Source organism: Gavia stellata, chromosome 7, assembly GCF_030936135.1.
Source record: "Gavia stellata isolate bGavSte3 chromosome 7, bGavSte3.hap2, whole genome shotgun sequence".
In the NCBI taxonomy this organism is placed as follows: domain Eukaryota; kingdom Metazoa; phylum Chordata; class Aves; order Gaviiformes; family Gaviidae; genus Gavia; species Gavia stellata.
The window spans coordinates 9,421,943-9,444,140 of NC_082600.1; the positions used below are offsets into that span (position 1 = coordinate 9,421,943).

Here is a 22,198-nt window from a genome sequence, read left to right on the forward strand (position 1 = left end):
CGTCCCTTTCTCTACCTTTGAACTGCAATATACCCTTGAGCAAAGTACATCCTGTGCCTTTTTGTCCCAGCACTGAAATGAAGATGATAATGACTTAGTAAGTTTTGGAAGCATATTAAGTAGTTCTGTCAGCAGCGGTGGTCACCAACTCTCTCTGTGAGCTATTTTGGTGTACTTGTGTTTTAGATTACTAACATGAAATGGGAAAAGGAAAGTTGGGAATCAGTAATGCCAAGACCTCAGCCTGTGGGGGACTGGCACTGCAGCATATTTCTGACGTGACTTAGCAACAAGTAAAATCCCGTGTCTGGGGGCAGGGAATTGAAAGGCACGTGTGGCACGTGCTCTCATGCTTCTCTCAACTCTCAAAGTAATTGCCTGTATAATTCTGCCTTTGTCTTGTGCACTATAGATTGACACAGAGCAATTCTAGGAAGAAAAACAGAAATGATCAAAAGGGCTGTTCTTCCAATTGATGCAGCAAGTCCATAAGAGATAAGAATGTTAAGGAGGCAGAATATTGATTTAGTCAGGTGTCAAGAACATGTGTGAATGATAGATGTGACAGGAAAAATAATCTCCTCCTGTTTGGCAGTGTTAATAAGACAAGCCAAAATACTTGATTGTGTGCAGCAGTGGGAAACAGCCCCATTCTTGGAACCAAACTGGCTGAAAGGACTTTCTTTAAGTGTGACCCACATGGTATAAATACACATAATTTTGTGGGGGTGTTTTAATCGATGCATGTCTCGTAAAATCAAAGTATCTGGAATCACTAGTTACAGTAATGTTCTTGATGCGTCATTGGATATTTCTGCATGCAGCTTCATCCTAGGAAAAGATTAGCAAGTGAAAAACTTTTTGAGTTTGTACTGCAGAACCAAGGTGGTAAGAATTGCTGCTTGTTGCATGTGTGTAGATTAAGGCATTTACTAATTAGGATTTATAATCAGTGTGTGACTAGCTCTATTCTGCCTTTAGCTATCTGGTTTTTAAGATCAGAGTAGCAAGGCTTCAACTAAGTGGTACCGTAAGGTCTTCTGTTGTATCACCTTTTCTAATGTCCCCTTTTCATCTTCCTCCTTTGCTGCTTTGCTACAGAGGAGAAGGATTGTTTTAACCACACCTTTTACTCCTCTGCCATAACACAAGTTTGTCACGTACGCTATATATCCCAAGTCTCTGTCAGTATAGCTACAGTGCAGCCAGATAACTCATGTAGACAAACCCACTCAAACTATCTTTAATGAGATAGAAAACTACTAGCAGTGTCACTGTATAGTACGTGGTCTACAAGTTCTGCCTACGATACTGTGTGTTTGAGTGGTTAGCTTATGCAGAGCTCTGTGCAACCACAGCTTTGCTGCTAGCACTACACAAGGTTGGTAGTTTCAATTTAGCTCAGATATCTTTGTGGGAGCAGCAGCAGCTTCAGCTAATGTATGTGTGAAATCTGTTGTGCAAATAAATAAGAGTGGGTCAGAAGGAAGGTGAAGGAGAGGCAATGCAGATGTGCCACACGGTGGTCTTAGGTGTCAAGCAACCTGTGAGAACTGTTCTCATGGAAAAAAACCTTTTTATTTGGAAGCTTTGTTCTGGAAGTTTGTAAAATGACATAAATGTGGGGGAGGCATTTTTCTGTTTTAGAGAAATTCTTTCCTCTCTTCCACATACTGCACTGAGCAATCTCTCCCCCTCCGCCCTCACCCACTTCAACATTGCTATTAATACTTCTCTTTCCATCTGTCTACAATGAATTGAAATATATGAAAATTGCAGCAGGATGAGGTAACTGATATGTTTTATGTCCTCTAGTTTAACCTTCACCTCACTGGTGACATCCATGCTATCACTGCAGCCAACAACCTGGTCGCTGCTGCTGTCGATGCACGTATATTCCATGAGCTAACTCAGACTGACCAGGTATGATCCTTTCTTAGGATGTATTTGGGCCCAGCCCACTTTGGCCAACATGTTTTCGGTGTGCCAGCAGTGCTAACTACCCTACCTACCTGTTTCATTCTGCAAGGCTCTCTACAACCGTTTGGTGCCTTCTGTCAATGGTGTTAGGAAGTTCTCAGACATTCAGATCCGAAGACTACAGGTAAGTTCACTGGTTTCGCATTGCTTTCTGGTTCTGTTCCACTTACTCATCCTTTATGTAGGTAGAGCTAGGTTACAGAAACTCTCGTGTTGTCCTGTAGGTCATTCTGCTGGCATTTATTTTTTACAAGAAGTGTGGTGGCCCTTCGTACAGCACACAAAACGGTGAGATGCAGCCCCAAGGGGGAGAATTATTGATGTAACTCTCTTTATCGTATGCTGTATGAGTAACACAGTGGGAGGAGGCAAAGGGATTAGTGCCCTTTATTAATAGTGTCAATTTAGTGTCCTTTAATGCAGTTTAAGAAAGCACCAGAATCAGTCTCTGTACCTTACAACTAGTTACAGCTAGAGATGAATAGTTCACATGAGACGGCTATGTAGATAATGCAGCACAAAAAAGGGCAGTTTATAAAATTCAGCAAAAAGAGAACATAGAGAATTTTTTGTCTTATCCAGATTGAGCAAACAGGGGGAAAATGGAAATAGTACCTGTCCCCTATGTTGACCACTCCTCCTCTCCCCAAAAAAGAATTTCCAGTTAAATGAGTAGCCCTGTCATTGAGTGGCATTCCCTGAGCAGACCACAGCTCCTCTGATCCTCAGAAATTAATGTGGAATGTGTCCCTGACTTCTGCAAAAATGAGGATTAACAGAGGAATAGTTTTGCACTGGGCTTGGACCTTCTGGCTAGGAGGACAGCCTGGGGCCTGGTAAGTTCATTCCAAGAACAAACCTGTTTGTACAATATGCAGGCTGGATCAGTTGCCCATTTGGAGGTCAGGAGCAATAGTCAGACTACTTAGGAAGCTAAAACGCTGATTTATTAATTGGCTGTAATGTCTCAACCATTAGAGAATTGCTTCCAAAGCTGAGCAAAGAAGCTATGTCATATTGCTTGGTGTTCCTGACAGACTGCTGAGGGAACTCTACCCTAACCACTCTTCTGGTTATTAAATGACAAGATGTGAACAGGATGCTAATACTCTGGAAAGAGGGAATTTATTTATTTATTTATTTATTTATTTTTCTGAATTATGTGTTTGAAGAGGAAGACAACAGACTTTCTTCTTCCCTGTTGTTCTTCAGGAGAAAAATACGACTTGGCTGTCTAGTTAATTAAAAAAAAGCTTGCTCGTTCATAAATCAACTCAATCGTTTTCCTCATTCCTAAGCTTGCGCTTGCATCGGGCTTCTTGAGATAATTCTTCTCTCAATTAAGCAACTTGGCAAACTGCCCATCCTCTCAGTATGTTCAAGATCAGCTTTCTGGGATGCTGACAGCCTTGTGACTGAATTGTTTAATTCCTCCTTTGTGCTGCTTAACCAGCATGCTGAAAGCAGTGTCTTTAAATACGTATGGCTGTGTGCAGTGACCCTAGGCAAGCTAATGAGAAATGGATGTAAGCGTGTGAGACTAATGATTAGAACAAGGCATGTAAGGAACTGCAGAGCTTTCTCTCTTACTTTTTGTGTAGGTGCTTTGCACAAAGCTTGGTGACAGCCTGCCCTAATGAGCTCTATTGTCTGCCTTGCCCTTTACTAGCTGGCCACCAGCAAACTGCTTCCAGGTACACACTGATATGGATCATCTTACGTTGTTGTGGGGTCTAGGAGAAGGGGCACCGAAAAGGTAGCCCCTCCTTATTTCTGAATATGCAGATGCTGCTGACGAAGGCTCATTGCTGTAGTGAAAGGTTCCTTTCTGTGAATCTTTTCGTTACACTTTTTTTCTTTTGTTTGTCCTTTTCCTCCTATAGAAATTGGGCATTAATAAAACTGATCCTACGGCTTTGACAAAGGAAGAAGTAAACTTATTTGTGAGACTGGACATTGACCCAGGCACCATAACATGGCAAAGAGGTACAAGAACCATTAAATGAAAGAACTATTAAGAAACAAAACGTGTGTCAAAAGAGGTTTGCAAACGCAGCAGGAACTGTGTTTCCTGGGAAAATGGGACAGAGGGCAGGGCTGGCCTCCTCTCCTGAGTGTTTGGTGGGATAGATGCCTGCAGCGTGGATTCCGTTTCTAAAGGCTCTGACGCAGGGCCTTGAATCTGCTCTGGATTCACAAAGATTAAGACTTCGCTAATTGGTGCAAGTTTGTGTTTCTGGATTTGTCAGTCACTGAGAGAGCTGAGTTTGGCAACAGCCAACAGCCTTTTTACCTGAGTGAGAAAGCTCTGTGAGCAAGGAGAGGGTTCTGCTCTGGGATTAAACTCAGTTTTAATCTGCCTATTTGCTGTGTTGGGGACTGACAGTAAATAAAGGCCAGATTTTTAAAACTTTTTTGAAGATACCTGAAGGTAAGATCAGTCTCTGGTCTGGTAGATTTAATATTTCACTAGCAAAAGAAATTTCAAATATGGACATTTTTTCTGATTTAGACCCCAAGAGTATTGCTTTTTCTTCTTTTTATTAAAATATAGTGTGAAATGTATTCTCCAAAATTTGTTTCATAACCTGTAATGGGGCTAAAGTAGTCTGCCTCATGGGAAATATTTTATAAAATACTTAGAATTTTTCAAGCTGATAGTAAGTGAGAAACAGCAAGTTTAAGCCAGTATTTGATAGTTTGTGTTTCCAAGGTAATTTGAGTTAATGGGGCTGTGTGAAACTATTCTCACTAAATGGTAGAATCTGACCATTTTATCACTTATAGAATGATAATTTTTTTTTTTTTTGGCTATAATAATTTCCTGATTTCACATTGGCTAATGATGGTGAAAAAGCACTTGGAATAATACTAGCAGCTCCACTTTTCAGAGAGGCTTTGAACTTGTGGTTAATGCACGCAAAGGGAGGTAGACTCCTTCTGGATGCAGTACAGGGTCTGCATGTGACTGTTGGTATCTTAACTTTGTTGCAGTTCAGTTTTGGGGAAGAACCATGCTGAGTAGCACTTGCCATTCTTTAGGAGAGGATGGTGTCTCAAACTGCCATCCTGTCTTCATAGGTGATCTAGCTGAGTGTTTGTAATACGGCATAGATGTGACTTACGGCTTGCAATGTGACTCCTCATCTTTCTCTCTGCATTCCTTGCAGTACTGGATACAAATGACAGGTTCCTTAGGAAAATCACTATTGGACAGTCTCCAACAGAAAAAGGCTGCTCACGAACGGTACTTGTTCCCTTTCTTTGCATGTTTTAAAAAGTACTTGGAAAAACGTGATCCTAAAGCAAGTTTCTGTAACTCCAGATATTTCCATCTTTTACCAGTACCTAGTTAAAGAGAGAGCAGAAAGTCCCTTCAACCAAGCAGTTAAATTTGCTATCAGTGCAGTGCTTACTTTTGTTGTCTGTTTCCTCCTTCCCTGTTCTTTCCTGAATGTTGTCTTCCCAAGCTGGGATGACAGTGGCACAGTAACAGTGGTACGCAAATGCCCTTTGTAAATATGATGCGTGGCAATGGCTAATCTTCACCACTGCAAATGCTTTGGGTGGGATGTATCTGGCCAAAACTAGACGCAGTATCTGAGCTTGTTGTCTAGATTCATTATATAATCAATAGAGTAAAATAGGCAATCTGGGCTGTGACTCCTTTCATCCCGTAAGTAACTGTCAAATTAATAGTTCAAATGAATTGTGCTCGGAAAAGCCTTTCTATTGGTCTGAAATGTTCCTAGGGTGCTTAGCTTCGATGGAGGTGTCTGTGTTATGTCAGATGAATTCTACCCTTTGTTTCCTATAGAACCTGATTTATGGTGTTTTTTTGTCATTAACTGTACTGTTTAGTGTTAGTCAGATGAGGTAGTAAGCTCAGTCTTCAAAAATATAATTTGTTAGTGTTAGGCATTCTTACATGAATCACTGAAGTATGTGAGTCGTGTAATACCAATGGAATAAGTAGTTTTTACTTAATTTTGCAGAAAAAAATCCAATTTAAAATGGCCAAATTAAATTAAGTATGTTCTGAGAGTAATGCTTTGGATTTCTTTTATATGTGTATGTCTGGGGTTTTTTTGTTTGGAGTTTGGTTTGGTTTTTTTGTTTGTTATGATGGTGGTGATTGGCCTTGTTTCAAGAATTTAACAGAGGTAAGGATTGCTGCTAGGGGATCTTGATGAGTTCATGCTCTTTATTCATCTCTTACAGGCTCAGTTTGACATCACAGTGAGCAGTGAAATCATGGCAGTTCTAGCGCTCTCTGATGGGTTGGACGATATGAAAAAGCGACTGGGCAGAATGGTAGTGGCTTCCAGCAAGAGAGGAGAACCAGTTACAACAGATGACCTTGTAAGAGAGTTACTCAGTTCTTAAATGCTAACTTTTTCCTATTACTTCTGAAAGTCCTTGGATTGAAAAGCTTAGAGACATTTCTGTACAGAAAAGACTGTAGCACCTAGAAGATCAAAGATGAAATCTTAGCCCCTGGAGTTAATGAAGGTTTTTTACTTAAGTGTGTCTAGCACCTTACCCAGAGAGCGTGTGTGTGCATGTGACCTGGGCAGGCACAAAGGGTCCGGTGTGATATGCTGCGTGTCAAGTTGAAGCTAGCACCATGGGAATTAATGGGGAAATACATGGTGGCTTCTAGCTGAAAAGCATGTTTAGAAATAGGGAGAACTCAAAATGCATTCTGCTGGCCATCCTGTTTCTCAGGCTCCCTGGAGTGAGGAAATCATTGAGCAGGAACAAAGCCTCGTGCAAATTTAGTTACAGATGATGAAATATCTTATTCTGGGAGACTGTGAATGCTGTAAAAGCCAAACCCTTTGCAAGAAAGTGCAAGGTCTCCATAAGGCATCCTTTGATGAGGGACTTATTTCCACTGCATGAAATGCTGAATATAGTAGCACTGGTAATGTCTGTTACTGGTATATAAAGCAGTCCTAAGCAGCAGTTGCAAGCTGCAACACTGTCTTGCAGCTGTCCATACAATAATTACTAGTACAGTTCTTGGCATGCTGGTGGAGTGTGACAGCTAGCACTCTCCTAAATGATGCTTCAGCATGGTTTCAGGGGAGTAGCCTGTGCCCCAGACACTTCTTCCAATAAATGCTCTGAAGATGGCAACCCTGTTTGGAGAAGGAAAGGGGAACTGAGCATAAGTGAACTGTGCCCTGCCACTTGGCCTCAAAACAGAGAACAGGCTCAGGACTGTTGCACTAGTCAATAGAGATATGATATTGGTGCTTACTGCTGTCCTGTATAGTAGATTTTTCACAGCCTGCTTTGCAAAAGACAAGAGTATTACAAATTCGCATGATGTGGTGTTAGTGAGGTTTGTCTTGCATTTTCTGAGTGAACCTTTCCAGTGAGACAGAATAATCCACAGGGTGGGTTTCCTGACTTGTGTTTCCAGCAAGGTGGAACACAGCACTAAGGCTTACTTAGCCTTAAGATAGCTCTTGCTATCTTACTGTAGATTTTTTTTTTTTGGTTTCTTGTGTTTGGGGTTTTTTTTTGGTTTGTTTTACTTCCTCCCAGGATAAGCCTAAGAAACAATAGATTAGCAATGTGGCCTGACTCTGGTCTTGCAGGAAAAGGGCTAGGCTGGAAACCAGTTATCTGTAAGTGTCCTTATGTGAGGTGTTTGTTGGGAATGAGGGAGGGCATGTGCAAAGTTCTGTAGGCAGCTTTGGGGTTTTAATTCCTACTGCTAGCATGCTGCCAGTTTAACCTGAAGTACCTGAGTTAAATCCTGTTCTGGAAGACAGGAGTCTCTCCTGCTGCCCATCAGCAGTGGAAGCAGATGGTGCTTGGTTAGGGAGTTGCTTTGAGTTTTATGTAGAGTCTAGGTGATAGAAGTCTTTTTTTACTTTTTTTTTTAATCTAACTTTGTCCATTGCAACTGCAGAATAGAGGATGGTATCAGACCTGTCCAGCAGGTTCTCTTGAATGTTATATGTTTGCACTGATGGCTGCCATTGGCTTGCATCGTTAAGACTGTGTTACATACTCCTCATGCAGGCAGAAACATGGTGATTGCAGAAACAGACTGGCACGATAAGATGTCTGGGTCCTTCTGCTGTCATATAACCAGTGTCATGAGTGTGCTACCAGGAAGCGCAAAGAAACTGGGAAGAAATGTGGAATCAAAAACCGACTACAGTTTTTAGAGATGGGGTGTATTGAAGTGCCACTGAGTGACATAGGCCTGAAATGTCGTCATGGAAATCTTGCTCTGTAGTTCTCATTATTCTGGAGATGACTGAAGTTTAAAGCTTATCTGTTAAATATTAAACAAGCTTTCATGTGGCAAGATTAAAACTAATCAACTTTCCTATAACTGAGTGCTGCAACCCAATTGAAATTAAAAAGCAAGAAAAAGAAATGGTTCAAGGTTTTCATAACTGCTGTAAACATTTGGCTTAGTATCGATGATAGCAATTGAGTTACTTTTGCAGGTGCTGAGTAAGAGCCAGTTTGGTTTCTACTGGACTGTGTCAGTCACAAGGATGACCAAACCCTCATTTTCTCTTCCCAAAGCAAATGTGGATGAAATCACAAGCTTTTACTTTGCAGGAAGCAGAATTGCAGCAGGGTCTATTGCTGCACCTCAGAGGAAACATGGGCTCCAATGTTTGCCTTTCATGATGTCAGCCTGGCCTTTCTCATGAGCACAGAGGTTCACTTTAAAAGTTGTTTCTGCACAAGAGACTTGCCCAGATTGTAGCAGCTTTTTATGACGTTTTAAGGCCCGTATGTAAAGCCTAGTTGCTGAAATAAGGAAGGAAACAAGTCCAAGACAAATCTACCTGCAAAACCCAAGAACATTGACATACATATAACTTTAAGTTTCTTGGTGTGTTTAGATATTGCAAAAGAAAGGCAGTAATGCTATAGATGAGATACTAGGGTGATGAGCGTGGTCCAGTATTTCAACATGTGTAACAACTGTCCTGAAAAACTCCCTGCTTTGTGCCACTGAATGGGCTACAGTAAACCATACATACCTAAGGGTTACTCTCTCGCTGCCATTGTTTACTAACCTTGCTATAGCATTGAAACAGCCATTGTTCTTTATGCCTTCACTACAAAGTGATGGCCAAGCAAGGTCCCAACCAATAGGCTGCACCCAGCAGAAATCACAGATCCTCTTATAAGGATGTAAAGGTCATTATTCTGCCTTGCCCTGACTAGAGTTAGTTATATCTAGAGCAACTGCTGGTTCTGGTCCTGAAAGCTCACCAGGACAAAAGCAGAGCCTTGACACTGCATGGGAACTGTCTCCAGGTCTTGGTACATCTGGTAACTGATTGCCCCTTTTTTTCTTTTAGGGAGTGACTGGTGCTCTGGCTGTCTTGATGAAAGATGCTGTTAAACCAAACCTCATGCAGACACTTGAGGTGAGCACAGATGATCTGCTATATGTGCGTTCCAGAGCCAAGAAGCAACTGGTTTAGTTCATTCATCACAATCAACATGGGCTTACTCAGCTTAGAGTTGGAGGTTTACTGTGGTTTCCTACCTAAGGTCCAGGGATGGGGGAAAAGGTTAGCTTCTTTCTAGGTCTGCCATTGTCATGTGGGATGACCCCGAGGAAATGCGCTAAACTTTGCTGTGTCTCTGTTCTCTTGTCTTTAATGCCAGGAAGTGTTTTGGGAATCTTAAGTGGTGTCAATGCAGGAGAACAGCAAAGAGTTGCTGGGATGTAGCCATCCTTTTCCTAAGCGGATTAATTTCTCCACTTGTGCAGATTATTATAATCCTGTTTGCCCTGTGGTCCTTATTACTGATAACAAATGTTTGATCAGAAGGCTTTAACATCTGTCTTCTAAAAGTGTATTTCTTTACCTTCAGGTACCATTGTACTTACCTCCTTAAATGCTGCAGATTTGCTAAATTTTACCCTCTGATTTTCTCCTTCTCTCTCCCCCACCCCCCTTTTCTAGGGAACACCAGTTTTTGTTCATGCTGGACCTTTTGCCAATATTGCACATGGGAATTCTTCAGTGTTGGCAGACAAAATAGCACTGAAGCTTGTGGGAAAAGAGGGTTTTGTTGGTAAGTGTGTGGGGTGGTTTTTTTGTTTGCTTTTTGTTTGTTTTGCAGGGAGGGATTTGCCTTTTTTTATCATGACTGTCTTTGGTTTTTTTGTCTTGGAAGAAGCTTCTGATTTATATAATCAGAACATGATTTCTCCACCCAGCAACCTCTCATAAGCTTCTTTTCTTTCAATTTCTACTCTAGTTACAGAAGCAGGATTTGGTGCAGACATAGGCATGGAAAAATTCTTTAATATTAAGTGCCGCTATTCTGGTCTCCGGCCTCATGTGGTGGTGTTGGTTGCTACTGTCAGAGCTCTGAAAATGCATGGAGGAGGGCCTGCAGTAAGTACTAGGCAAGGTACTTTAGGCCTGAGGAGCTGTTACTGTTGTTCTGATCCAGTCACTTAAAGCCCTTTAGGGTTTGACCTGTTTGTAATTGTCTTCAGATTTGTAGTTGTTAAAGGAATCCATGTGTCCCTGTTGCTTGTAAGCTGCTTCATTTTAGTACGTTACAGGTACATACTTGCTTGTTTTATTGTCCTAATTAAATGCTTGTATGCTGGGGCATTTCTGATATTATCACAGTCAGTCATCTGTTGCATTGTGAACGCATCTTGCAGTCTTTTATTTTTCCTTTTATTTTTTGCTTAGAAAAAAGGATCAGCCTAGAGTAGAATGTGGTATCTTGACGCCATCTAATAAGAATCGAGCACAAATTGCTGTCATGGGTAAAAATCTTACGGGGTTCCATCTTTTTTTGTGTTTTCCTTTTTTCCCCAGGTCACTGCTGGGGTACCTTTACCGAAGGAGTACATGGAAGAGGTAACCTTCTTTAGCTGTTGTGACAGTTGGCCGGCTTACTGCGGTCATGACATGATAGCGTCATGCAGTGTGTGCCTGGATAGCTAGTGTGTGTCATTTCTTCAGCTGCTGGGGAACTGCTTCCTCATACAAGCTATAATGTTCTTTTTTTTTTTTTTTTTTTTTTTGTTATGATGTTACTTTGGCTCTGCTTTTTCAAGCATTTATTGTACTTGACCTAGCCAGTGTTCAGAGCCTTTTCATTTCTCCTGAGCTCATGCAATTGTCTGTGCGCTCAATTTTTCATAGTAATATCTACTCTGTGTCCCCTGACTCTCTCAGTATGGAGTAATTACTTGGCTGAAATATTGTCTCTGAAAATATTCAGAGTGCCTCCCTCATTACGCTCTTCTTAGCAGCTGCAGTTTTTGTTCTTATTCCCCGCCTCCTTTGCAAGCAAAGTGAACTAAAGTCTCGGCTTCTATCCTTGTGCCTTGAATGGTTGTGTACACTTGGATAATTGTTCTAGCTCTCTTTACATTGCTGCAGCTTTTTCACTTGTGGAGCTTCTGTATGGCTTATCCTTTGCATAGGAAGGGATGAAATGTCTGGATTTCCATGAATAAAGATAAAAAGTGATTTCTTTTACCTTGGCTTGTCAGCTGAAACCAGTGATCATTAGAAGTAGTCATTCCTTTTTCTGTCTTCCATCCAAAAGCGTGCACTGGTCTGGACTGTTCAGAAAGTAGCACTGTGGGTTTGCCTTTGTGGTTTCATTTCCATTTTGACATTTTTATCATTAGCTGTGGACGTAGTGGATTTGTAACACAAGTTTCACTGCCTCTGATAAAATGTGCTTCCCGCTTGCTGTCTTCTTTACAGAATCTTCAACTGTTGGCGAAAGGCTGTAGTAACCTGAACAAGCAAATCCAAAATGCACGGATGTTTGGTGTCCCAGTAGTAGTGGCTGTCAATGCTTTCAAGTAAGTGAGCTGGGACATGGAAGTGATGCATGGGGATAAAATTGTGGCACTTCATATGCTACATTTAACACAAACTCTTGTTTTCAGTACTGTCGATGTATTGTTTGCAGCATTTTGCATTGTTGGAAGATGCTGAATAAATAGGGGAGCTCTGCTTAGCCATTTCAAATGCATTCCTCAGTTTAAATTAGCTTAGGATCAGTGACTATTATCTGCCATCACTTACACCCTGACTGGCCAAATTACTGCAGACAAAAGGTGCCTGTGACGATGTGGAATCTGAGCCTCATAATAGATGGTGAGGTGACTGTGCTGTCGACCACACTGTGTTCGGTGGTCTGCTGTATGCAATAAGTATGCCCTGCTGAGAAGCATTTCAGGCTCTGCACGTTGTACTGCACAGGAAATAGAATCTGTGTGTGGTCCTTTTATGCAGACAGAAGGGCTTTGAACGGATGTATTAAAGCTGATGCCAGTTGAATCGGAGTAGCCAGCTAAGGATTCTTCATCTGAAGTAAATGCATATTGGCTGATTTAGAGAAATGATGTTTTTTAGCTTGTTATGTGCACATGATTTAGCACACCTTAGCATCTCTAAATCAGCAGTACTAATGCCTTTTTGAGTTTGCTCCAGAAAACAGGAATTGCATTGCTGATGCAGGACAGAAATGGCAGAAAGTCTGGAACGCTGCTCTGTCAGTAGTCGCGGGTTTCTGCATGTAGTTCCAGAGCTACCTGTTGCCGTCTGTTCCTCTGTGGAGTAGCCTCCTTCACCAAGGTGGAGAAGGCTTGCGGTGGATAGCCCCTCAGATGGCTGGATTCTGTGATTTCTTTGGAAAGCTTTTGTATCTTGTCAAAAAGAGTGAAAAATTGTTAGAACAAACATTTACTCTGTGTGTGTTCTGGTACTAATGTGCAAACTCTTCTGACAGAACAGATACAAAGGCTGAACTGGCCCTTGTAGTACAACTGGCAAAAGAAGCAGGAGCATTTGATGCTGTGGAGTGCACTCACTGGGCAGAGGGAGGTAAAGGAGCGGTTGCACTGGCCCAAGCTGTTCAGAGGGCATCGCAGACACCCAGCAACTTCAGGTTCCTCTATAATGTGGAGGTGAGAACTTGCAGTATTACAGAGGTGCTTTGTTTATAAGGTGGAGATCAGTTGGTTTCACTAGCTTAAGTTGCTGAAGGCTGTCTGAAAGGCTGCTCTGAGAAAGTGGGAAGAAATTTAGTTTTGGAATATAACGTTTATTCCACCAGTCTCAAAGACCTAGTTAGTCAGTTCTTGTTGTTTTGACTACCCAGTGAAATATTGTTTACTTTTGACACTGAAAGATGCTGCTGTGACTCTGCTAGAGATGACAAACAGGTTTCTACCGTGGCAGCCATATTCCAGGGTAAGGGGAAGTTTAGTTCTTGAACTTGAGACAGGCATTCCTGTCAGAGCATGGACTGGAACAAGCCTGACCAAACCTGTCACCTTACTGCAGAGCTTCTAGGTGCACTTGTTGCTCAGAAATCTATACAACAGGCTATAGAACAGAATTTGTCCATTTTTAATTTTTTTTCTTGTGGAGTCACACTACAGTTCTGGGTGGAAGAGAGAGAGTGTGTGTGTGTATTTATAATGACTTTGTACTTCAGCAAATTTGACAGATGACTTGGAGGTAATGAAGTCACTGTTAGTTCCCAGGTTATGGCCTGAATCCTCCTTTAATAGCAAGCACCTATTCAAGAACCTAATGAGGTACAGAGCTATGTCATTATATCTATTTTAGCTCCTTTAACCGATGCTTTCAGTTTTTCTTCTTTAACCTGTTTTATTTGTGCTTTTATTTAACCATTAACTTGTATTCACTTAAATTATTTTTGTCTGCTTTTTGACTTAGGCTTGAGAGAGAATAAAGATGCCTCTTTTGCTGCGGGGGTAATTAATATTTAAGGACAGCTTGTAAGAAATACTGTTGTGTATCTTTTTGTTTCGGACTGTAGTAAACTAGTTTTGCCCTCTTACCAAGAGAAACAACTGCAACAAAATAAATTAAACATGTTTTGAAAACCCTTAAATTACTGTATAGCTTTGTTCTACAGCAAATGGGAATAGCTCTTTTATCTGCAGATGGGCATTGCACAACACCTATGAAGGACTGTGAAGCTGCTGTGATGTTCTGGCTCATTGTAGTTTGGCCACACTGACTTGCCTGTCTTTTTTTTTTTTATAGCTCCCTGTTATAGATAAGATCAGACTTATTACGCAGCAGATCTACGGGGCAAGTGACGTTGAGCTACTTCCAGAAGCACAGGAGAAAGTCGCCTTGTACACTAAGCAAGTGAGTTTTCCACGTCACCTGGTACCAGTGGTGCTTTTCATTTAAAATGTTCATATTGAACAGTGGTGTTCAAACTGTGTGTGAAGGGAATCATCACTCAAATCATGTCCTTGTCCAGGACTCATTGGATGCTGCTATGGCAGAGGAGGAAGAGGAGGTGGTATGGGGAGGGAGAAACTGGCCCTGGCTTCTAGTGGAGAAGACAGAACTCATCCGGCCCAGTAGCACATCTTTTGATAGTGTATGGGGAGAAAAGAGCAGGAGGATTCAGTGATCTTTCTCTGCTGTACTCTCCAGTCCTTCAGCAATTTGGGAACAACAAGTGGTCGGACAGGTGCTGAATTGTCTCTGAATTTTTTTTATCTTGTTCCACTGTGTTGTCTAATCAGTTTTTGAACCCATACGGGTTTTTGGCAGTCGCAATTATGTTGAGGAAAGAGTTCCACACGTGATGCAATACTTCTTGTGGGGAAAAAAAAAAAGTCTATTTTTATAAGTTTTGAACCTGGCATCTGATTGTTGAATCAGATGCTTTCTGGTTGTTGTGCTGCTTTTACTCTTCTCTAGCATGACATTCTTGTGAATTTACCTGCTTCTGCATTAATGAAGGTCTGTAAAGGGCTTTGAAGAGCAATGTGAGAACTAGCCATTCTTTGTTTACAGTGTGGTCGAATAATTTTGCTTTTGCAGTCCATTTACTACTGGCATATACAGTTTCTTGCTTTCATGTTTCTTGTATATTCCTTTACAAGTCTATCAAAATACCATAGCCTTGTAATTGCTACTTCCTCACGACCTGCAATTATATTGATCAAACATTTCTAATTAACTGACCTCACCTGAACAAGAACTTTAGTTCTGAGCTGTTTAAATTAACATTTTTGGAAGAGAGTAGAAAGTAAGTTAGCTATCAAGGTTGTATACCTAACACTTCCATACCATTGATTTTTTTCCTCAGTTGCATGTGCTGGGGGCCATGGTGGTTTTTTCTTTAATACTTAGCAGGGGGCAGGGAAAGAGTTCTGAGAGAGAGAGAAGGAATGGGGATGCAGAATAGTCAATGGATCTGGCAGGCTGTGGATGAAGCAGTTCATGAGGTGTAAAATGCCCTGATAAAATGTCTGACGTCTGCAGAGAATGGCAGAATAGAGCAATTACATTTGTGTACAGGAAATGTTACTGTTTTTTTCACTTCTCTCCTCTTTCTCTCTCTCTCTTTCATTGCCTTTCCCAGGGATTTGGAAACCTTCCAATCTGCATGGCTAAAACTCACTTATCATTGTCTCACGACCCTGAACAAAAAGGAGCACCTACGGGTTTTATTCTGCCCATCAGAGACATTCGGGCCAGCGTTGGTGCTGGATTCCTGTATCCACTAGTAGGAACGGTATGTGATTGAGTGAAACGCTCAACTGTGGGGTGAGGGAAAAAAACTTCGTGTGCATTCCATAAGCAGTTACAGAAGGTATCTTAAATTAGGAGAGTCCTTGTCATTTACAGTTAGTGTTTTAACAGTCCAGTGTACTAGCTTGCCTCTTCTTAAGGGCATCTAAAATAGACCATCTGACCATTTGAATACTTAGCAAGCCCGCAGCGTACTTCTCAGATCCCACATCTCTGTCTTCCTGGATTTTGAGGAAGGGGTGAGCTCTGTAGCTAATGAATTCTGGGAACTGTCTGGTAGAGGGGTTGGGAGAAATCTTTGGCCCACTTAATTGCTGTGACTTTGCATTCCTGATGAAAGCACTTTGCAGTATTGCAGGTGAAGTCTGTGTACACCTGCAGATCAGGGTAGAACAAGACAACTCCTCCAAAACTTACAAAGCAAACAACTTCTGATGAGACACCTCCAAAGTGAAGCTGACCTGTACTGTTAATCATTTGTCTGTCTCCTCTCCCATTTTGTTCTCCTGGTTTTGGTGACCATCTGTTTGCTGTTCGACCTGCATCAGTTCCAACAATTCATTTCACTATGCCCTTGAGTTTTTAGTTTTTAGTTTCTGTTCTTTGACATGATTGGCATAATGTCAGCTGAGGGGAGAGAGAGTAGCTACAATGGAAGTAGGTATCCTGGAATAGCTTTGATGTGAATTGCCTGGCAGAAAGAGGAGCTCTCTGAAAAATGAACTAACGTTCAGGTTTGCATCCAAAGAAACAATGTTAGGATGAAAGTATCCACTGGAAATCTTATCTGGGGAATCTCTTCTGGGCAAATGTTAAATAACTTGTTAGACTATTTTAGGGGATGGAGCAGCTGGAGCAAGCAGCTCTGTCTTTTTCTTATGTTTTGGGCCTGAACCTTCTTCTGAAGTCTTCATGGCAACAGGTTTGTTTTGATAAGCTTTCAAAAGCATTAGGGCTGTATGGTTCAGATGATGAAATTTGCTGATTTAAGAGTTGGATCCCTTCTTCCCTCAAATGCTAGCTAGAGCCAAATATTAGATATCTTTATCTTTTAATTCTTTAAAAAAAGGCAGGTATGGGTTTCCAGATTACCCAACATAAATAAAATAACCACATCCTGATTAAAGTCTGGCTCATCCATCTGAGTAATGTGTGTTTTGGGATAAAATGAAAGATAGCATACTTGTTCCTGTTATTAATGGCATTTTTTTGCAAGCCAGGATTTAATCCAAACAATGATTTTTTTTTTTTTTATAAGTACTGGAGAAGGAAAGGCTACACAGCATTAATGAGCTACACAAGAGAAAGATGTTTTCAGACATTAAAATTAACATTTTCTGATGTCTTCAGTTTCTATGAAGTTGGACTCATTCCTTTCTGCTCCCTTCCCAGATTCCTAATGTTTTCTTGGACATGTAGTAAATCATGATGTTAATTCTGCCAGAATTAACTGTTAAGTCTTATAGTTAGGTACATAAAGATAACTCTTCTGTGGTGTCTACAAAGCCAGGGAAGATATGTCCTTTTGAGAAGCAATCCAGGGCATTTTGAATCGGATCACTATTTTAAATCCACTCAGCAGAAGGTGTGTTAGCCTCAGAATAAATTTTTGGCAGCAGTCATTGAACTGTGAGCTGAAAATGCAGCAAATATGTAGCTCTATACAGAAGCTTTTATGAGAAATTTGAGGTAAAATTAATCACTGGTCCATGCATATTCTTGTTATCTGAAGTTAATCACAGAGGTATGTCACGTTTTATTTTTTCTCAGTTTCTGAGTTTCGGGTTTTTCCCTTTCTGGCTCAAAGTTGAAGCTGTTGTACTTTAATGAAATACTTCGAGGTTTTAACAGAAATAAAATTTCAAAGATTATCTAGATTTAACTTTGAGCATGAAAGATACTGAAAGTTAAATAAATCGTTGGGCTCAAATTGTCTGGGTTTCTTTTCTAGTGCTGCTGATGAATTGAAAAGAAATTATTTATTCAGCTGTTTTTGTAGTTCCTAAACAGCATTTTTTCAGAAGTTCCACAAGTGCAATAAATAATACATTCCTAGTTGGTATTGGGTAAGTAAATAGTGTGAATTGCCCTGTGTTCTTTTTCAGCACATGTGGCATTGTAGGGGAGGAAGATAATGAAGGGAGAAGTTTGTTTCTTCAGCTCTGGAAATAACTGACTGCATTAAGCATTGTAGACACTTGTACAGCAAATTAGTAGCCTGGATGGAAATTACCCTGTACTGCATAGAAATTCAGGGTGTAAGCAGACTGCCTTTCAGTAATAGATAGCAGAGTAGCCATTGTGGGCTGCCCTATGGATAGGAAAGGAGGAAAATTGACCATTCTTTTCAAAATAGAAAGTGCAAGAAATAGTAAAGTCAGGCCCATCTTCAGCGATATGGCACCTCCTACTCTTTTTAATGTCCCTGTCTTGGCTCCTGCTGTGGCCTTCTGAATCTGTAGGTGGAGATCTGGAAGGCTCTTATGATTCTTCAGTGATATGTAAATAAATAGGAAGTTTCTTACTCTACATGACCGGAGACCGTCAGTGACTATGACGAGAACAGGAAAACCCTTCCAGGCACTTTGGATCTCTTAATACCTTGGCTCCTGAGAGCAAAATATTCATACAACTAAATGCAAAGACAAGGAATGGGGGTTTTCTCTGTAGCCCTGCTATTCTTTGTCTGGGAAGGCAGCAGCTCTGACAAAAGCCTAGTGCAGTCCTGGAATTCATTACAAAGAGTAGACTTAAAGCGATTTTTACCTCTGCACAAGCCATGCAAGACCTGCAGTGGTACGGTACATATGGGACTTGTGTTAGCACTTCTAAACGGCTTAGGAAAATGGGATGGGATTCCAAAAGCTCCCTGAACAGTTTTGAGAACTGCAGAAAACGCCTAACCAGTAGAGCTTTGCGTCTGTGCTGCTTAGCTTATTATCAAAAGGAAGATTGGGAATTAATTTGATTAGTGTGGAAAATACTTGCTCAGGGAGAAAATACCAGGTTGCCTAAGAGATCTTTAATCTAATGGAGACAGGCATAACAATACTGATTGTGATAGCTGAGGCTATGCATCAGATGCATCTGATGATGCAGATAGCAAATGAGACCTTGAAATTTTTATTTATGGGATGAATGACCACTGGCACAAACTGTCAAGCATAGTCATGAGTTGCCCACCTTTGGAGAGCATCCATGTTAGCCTACATGTGCTGCTGGGCTAAATGCTGAGTTAGGAAAGGGGAAATCCTGTCAACTGCATTAGTAAATCAGGCCAAGCGTAGTCCCTGCTGGCCTTATGTTCTGTGGCTCTGAAAGCAGGCGCTCAGCAGTGGGACAACTGGAGAGGGCTAGCCTGAGGCAGGTGTGGTGCTGGCAGCTGTTTTGCTAGCTTCAGTTTTGCCACTGCACAGCCCTTCTGAGTTGCATGCCTCAGAAATGTTCCAGTCAGGAGAACTGACCTCTCAATCTCTATTTAAGCTTTATCCCAGTTAAAAAACAACAAAAAAAAAAAAAAAAACCACAACCAAAAAAACCAACAACGACAACAAAAAAAATCCCACCAAACTATTTAAACTCTCTTCTCAACAGTAATTATTCCTGAATATTTAACACTTCTAGTTCTAGACTCTTGAAGAATTGTAATCAACTGAGACTTTACAGTTGGCAAAGTTGTGTTAAAACATGTATCCTCATTTTAATAACCAGGAAACTGCCACAAGTAATTATTGTCTCACCTCAGCAAAGTCCATGAATGCTTACCTAACAGTTAACTGGTCAGCTGGGTATTTAAGTACTTTGCCAAATCTTGGGCTCAGTCACTGGCAGAGGCAGAAGCCAAACTAAATCCTCATCGTAAAAAACCAAAAACTCCAGATCTGTCTACTGAGCCAGGACTTCCTGATTCTCACGGTATGCTACATGACCATCATCCAACTAGTATGTACGTGTGTAAGGAGCTGCATCGGCTGTTGCCATCATAGTCTTCAGCAGTGATTTAGTATTACATCTTCTGCATGAAACTATGCTGCTTCCATTTTAACATTTTATCTTTTGTTGTCCAGATGAGCACTATGCCAGGACTTCCTACAAGACCCTGTTTCTATGATATAGACTTGGACCCTGTGACAGGAGCAGTAAATGGGCTCTTTTGAAAGGAATTATTAACCAAAGGTAGGTGCCTTCTTGAAGGCTTTCAATATTTGGGCTTTACTTCTCATCTTGAGATAATGGAGTTAAGCCAATCTCATATTATGCCATATGTTTCCAAATGACATTTGATTATAATTCAGCCTGAAAGTTGCCTGCAGTACTATATAATTGTAATTAAATTTATTTTTCTTTTAGCTGCCAGAAGAACACCTGATGAGTCATGTAAACGGAATTATGCCGTGATCTTTTTTTTTTAAGTCAAAACAAGATATGACTGAGAATATAGTGCAAGCGACTGGAAGGAGGATTGCTAAAGAATCAACCGCTTACTTTTAATCTGTAAAAATTGTTAAACTACTGTGTTCCAAGCTAGTTGACACTGAGCATATAAAGCATAATTCCTCTACAAACCTCCCACTTCATAATTGTAGCTGAAGCAGAATACGGAAGCTTTGGTTTAGTGACCTCTTTTGATTAAGTGACATGATTTTAATAATTAAAAATCCTAAAGCTGGAGCAGTTTGGAACAGTCTTGAGACTTAATTGTCTTAACCATAGGGGTTTTGTAGCATGTATTATCTTGAAAGTCTTGTACACTGCATATTCCTAATTGCCATACTGAATTCCATATTCCATTTCTCGCACTATGGAAGAAACCTCTGTGCTCTGAAGCTGCACCAATGTAATTTAGAAGAGGAAACAAGTAGGAATCCCCTTTGCTTCTCATCTCTCTCCAGAAGTGCTTACCCTAGCTTCTGCTGTGAATTATTCCTGCAGACACTTGAGACACATCAAATTTCCCTTTTAGAAAGCCCAGCTGTGACTACCGTATTCTACTGTTAATGGAAATCCAACCTCTGGATATCAGATCTGTAGATACTGGATCTCTGGCCCATATCTGTGGCTTCTACCAAATGTGTCTTTTGAACCATTTTATGCTCAACAATAAGTACAGTTACACCGTTGACAAGCCTTGTTTCCTAAGGTACCTTTTTGGTGAACAGAGACAACGTGAGTAGTGATCAAGTGACTTGTAGCAGGTTTTGTCAGCAGGCCGGAAATCATTTTGTAGCATAAAAATACCGTTGCTGCCAATTTTTTAACTAATACAAATAAACTGGTAAATACTTCAAATGCTTTTTGGGTTTTAATGTATGCACTGAGATTACTGAGGTAGAATTTAGTTCTGTGATTAACTGTACACAGCAGCAATCCTTGTATTGACAAGTAGGAGTGATTATTGCAGTAATAAGTTGCCTGCAATGCACCACTGTGTGTGTGCATTTAATCTTGTTTCCTTTCCTAGACGATGTGTGTCACCTATAAGAAATAAACTGCCTGAATTATTCCGTGAATTTGAGATACTTGCAGTTGACTGCAGAAGATCTGGATTAAGACTTGCAAGGCCTATCTGCTTGCATCAGAATTGAATCTAAAAACATGCTGATTTTGGTGAGGACTGGGAGAATCAGGATGTAGGTATGCACCAATGTAAGAGCACAGCTGTAGTACACAGATACTGTGTATATATATGGAAGGAGAGATATCTATATCTCTCAAGTTATTCAGGAGGGGAGAATAATTATATAAAAATTACCTGGTTGTCACAGAAGCAGAGAGAATAGCTTAAATCATCATAAGAGCATTGAAGATGCATTCACAGCCTCCTAAAATTGTCTTTTTGCTGGTATTCAGCTGAGAAGTATTGGCAGCCAGGTTTGCCAGAGCACACACAGGCCACTTGCAGGGGGTCAGAAGGGCTGTTCCCCAATTGCTGCCCCAGACCCCATGCCTGGCTGAAAGCGCCTCTTTGCCTGCGGCACCTCGGCCAAGCCTTCTCTTGAAGCAGGTTGCCAGAGCTGATGCTGCCAAGTCTGCTGTCAGTTCCTACATTTAATCTTCCCTGTTACGCTGCTTTCCTGCGAGCGCTCTGTGTTCCACCTTCATTTTATGCTTGTGAAAGATGGGATGAGTGCAAATTTATGCTAAGATTAGCCTCCTTTTAGTTTAGCATGAGATCATAGACATGTGCTTGAGAGAGATGGTTCAAGAGGTTGCTAGTCCGTCTCCTGCAGTGAGGTAAAGCAGTGGCTCAGGCATGCGACTGCTGAAGGATTTGCTACACGCGGGGGCAATGGTGCCAACAAAGCATAAGGGCCAAAAAATAGCCCTGAGCATCTCTAGAGGTTAGTGGGGAATGCTTTTCTAACCTGCACTTTCAGCCCATTGGGCTGTGAGCTCTCCAGTGTCCCCACCCTAGGTCTTGCAGGACCGATTCATAAACAGGTTGGTTCTTCTTAACTCTCTCATCTGCAACCAAGTATGCCAGCTAGTTCTTGCCCTGTCAAATAGGACACAAAGGACACTTAATTTCTTCTGACTAAATATTAGAAGGTTTTCTTCTCTTCCCGTTGCCTAGAGAAAAAACTAATTGCGTACGAATTTGTTCTCTGTGGGCTATTTGTGGGCCCAGAGCCCTTAGCTGG

General features: G+C 41.1%; 1 protein-coding gene across 1 annotated transcript in view; it reads left to right on the top strand.

Annotated features, from left to right (window-relative positions):
- MTHFD1 (methylenetetrahydrofolate dehydrogenase, cyclohydrolase and formyltetrahydrofolate synthetase 1) overlaps nucleotides 1-20,840 on the top strand; it is a 43,402-nt gene extending 22,562 nt beyond the window's left edge. Inside the window, exons 14-28 of the mRNA XM_059819238.1 lie at nucleotides 1,816-1,923; nucleotides 2,030-2,104; nucleotides 3,864-3,966; nucleotides 5,151-5,227; nucleotides 6,202-6,342; nucleotides 9,330-9,398; nucleotides 9,945-10,056; nucleotides 10,243-10,382; nucleotides 10,821-10,862; nucleotides 11,724-11,824; nucleotides 12,757-12,934; nucleotides 14,046-14,153; nucleotides 15,388-15,540; nucleotides 19,625-19,733; nucleotides 19,908-20,840. Of these exons, the coding sequence (XP_059675221.1) occupies nucleotides 1,816-1,923; nucleotides 2,030-2,104; nucleotides 3,864-3,966; nucleotides 5,151-5,227; nucleotides 6,202-6,342; nucleotides 9,330-9,398; nucleotides 9,945-10,056; nucleotides 10,243-10,382; nucleotides 10,821-10,862; nucleotides 11,724-11,824; nucleotides 12,757-12,934; nucleotides 14,046-14,153; nucleotides 15,388-15,540; nucleotides 19,625-19,714 (1,497 nt within the window). The 3' untranslated portion in view covers nucleotides 19,715-19,733; nucleotides 19,908-20,840. The remainder of the gene's footprint in view (nucleotides 1-1,815; nucleotides 1,924-2,029; nucleotides 2,105-3,863; nucleotides 3,967-5,150; nucleotides 5,228-6,201; nucleotides 6,343-9,329; nucleotides 9,399-9,944; nucleotides 10,057-10,242; nucleotides 10,383-10,820; nucleotides 10,863-11,723; nucleotides 11,825-12,756; nucleotides 12,935-14,045; nucleotides 14,154-15,387; nucleotides 15,541-19,624; nucleotides 19,734-19,907) is intronic.
- The last annotated feature ends 1,358 nt before the right edge of the window (nucleotides 20,841-22,198 follow it).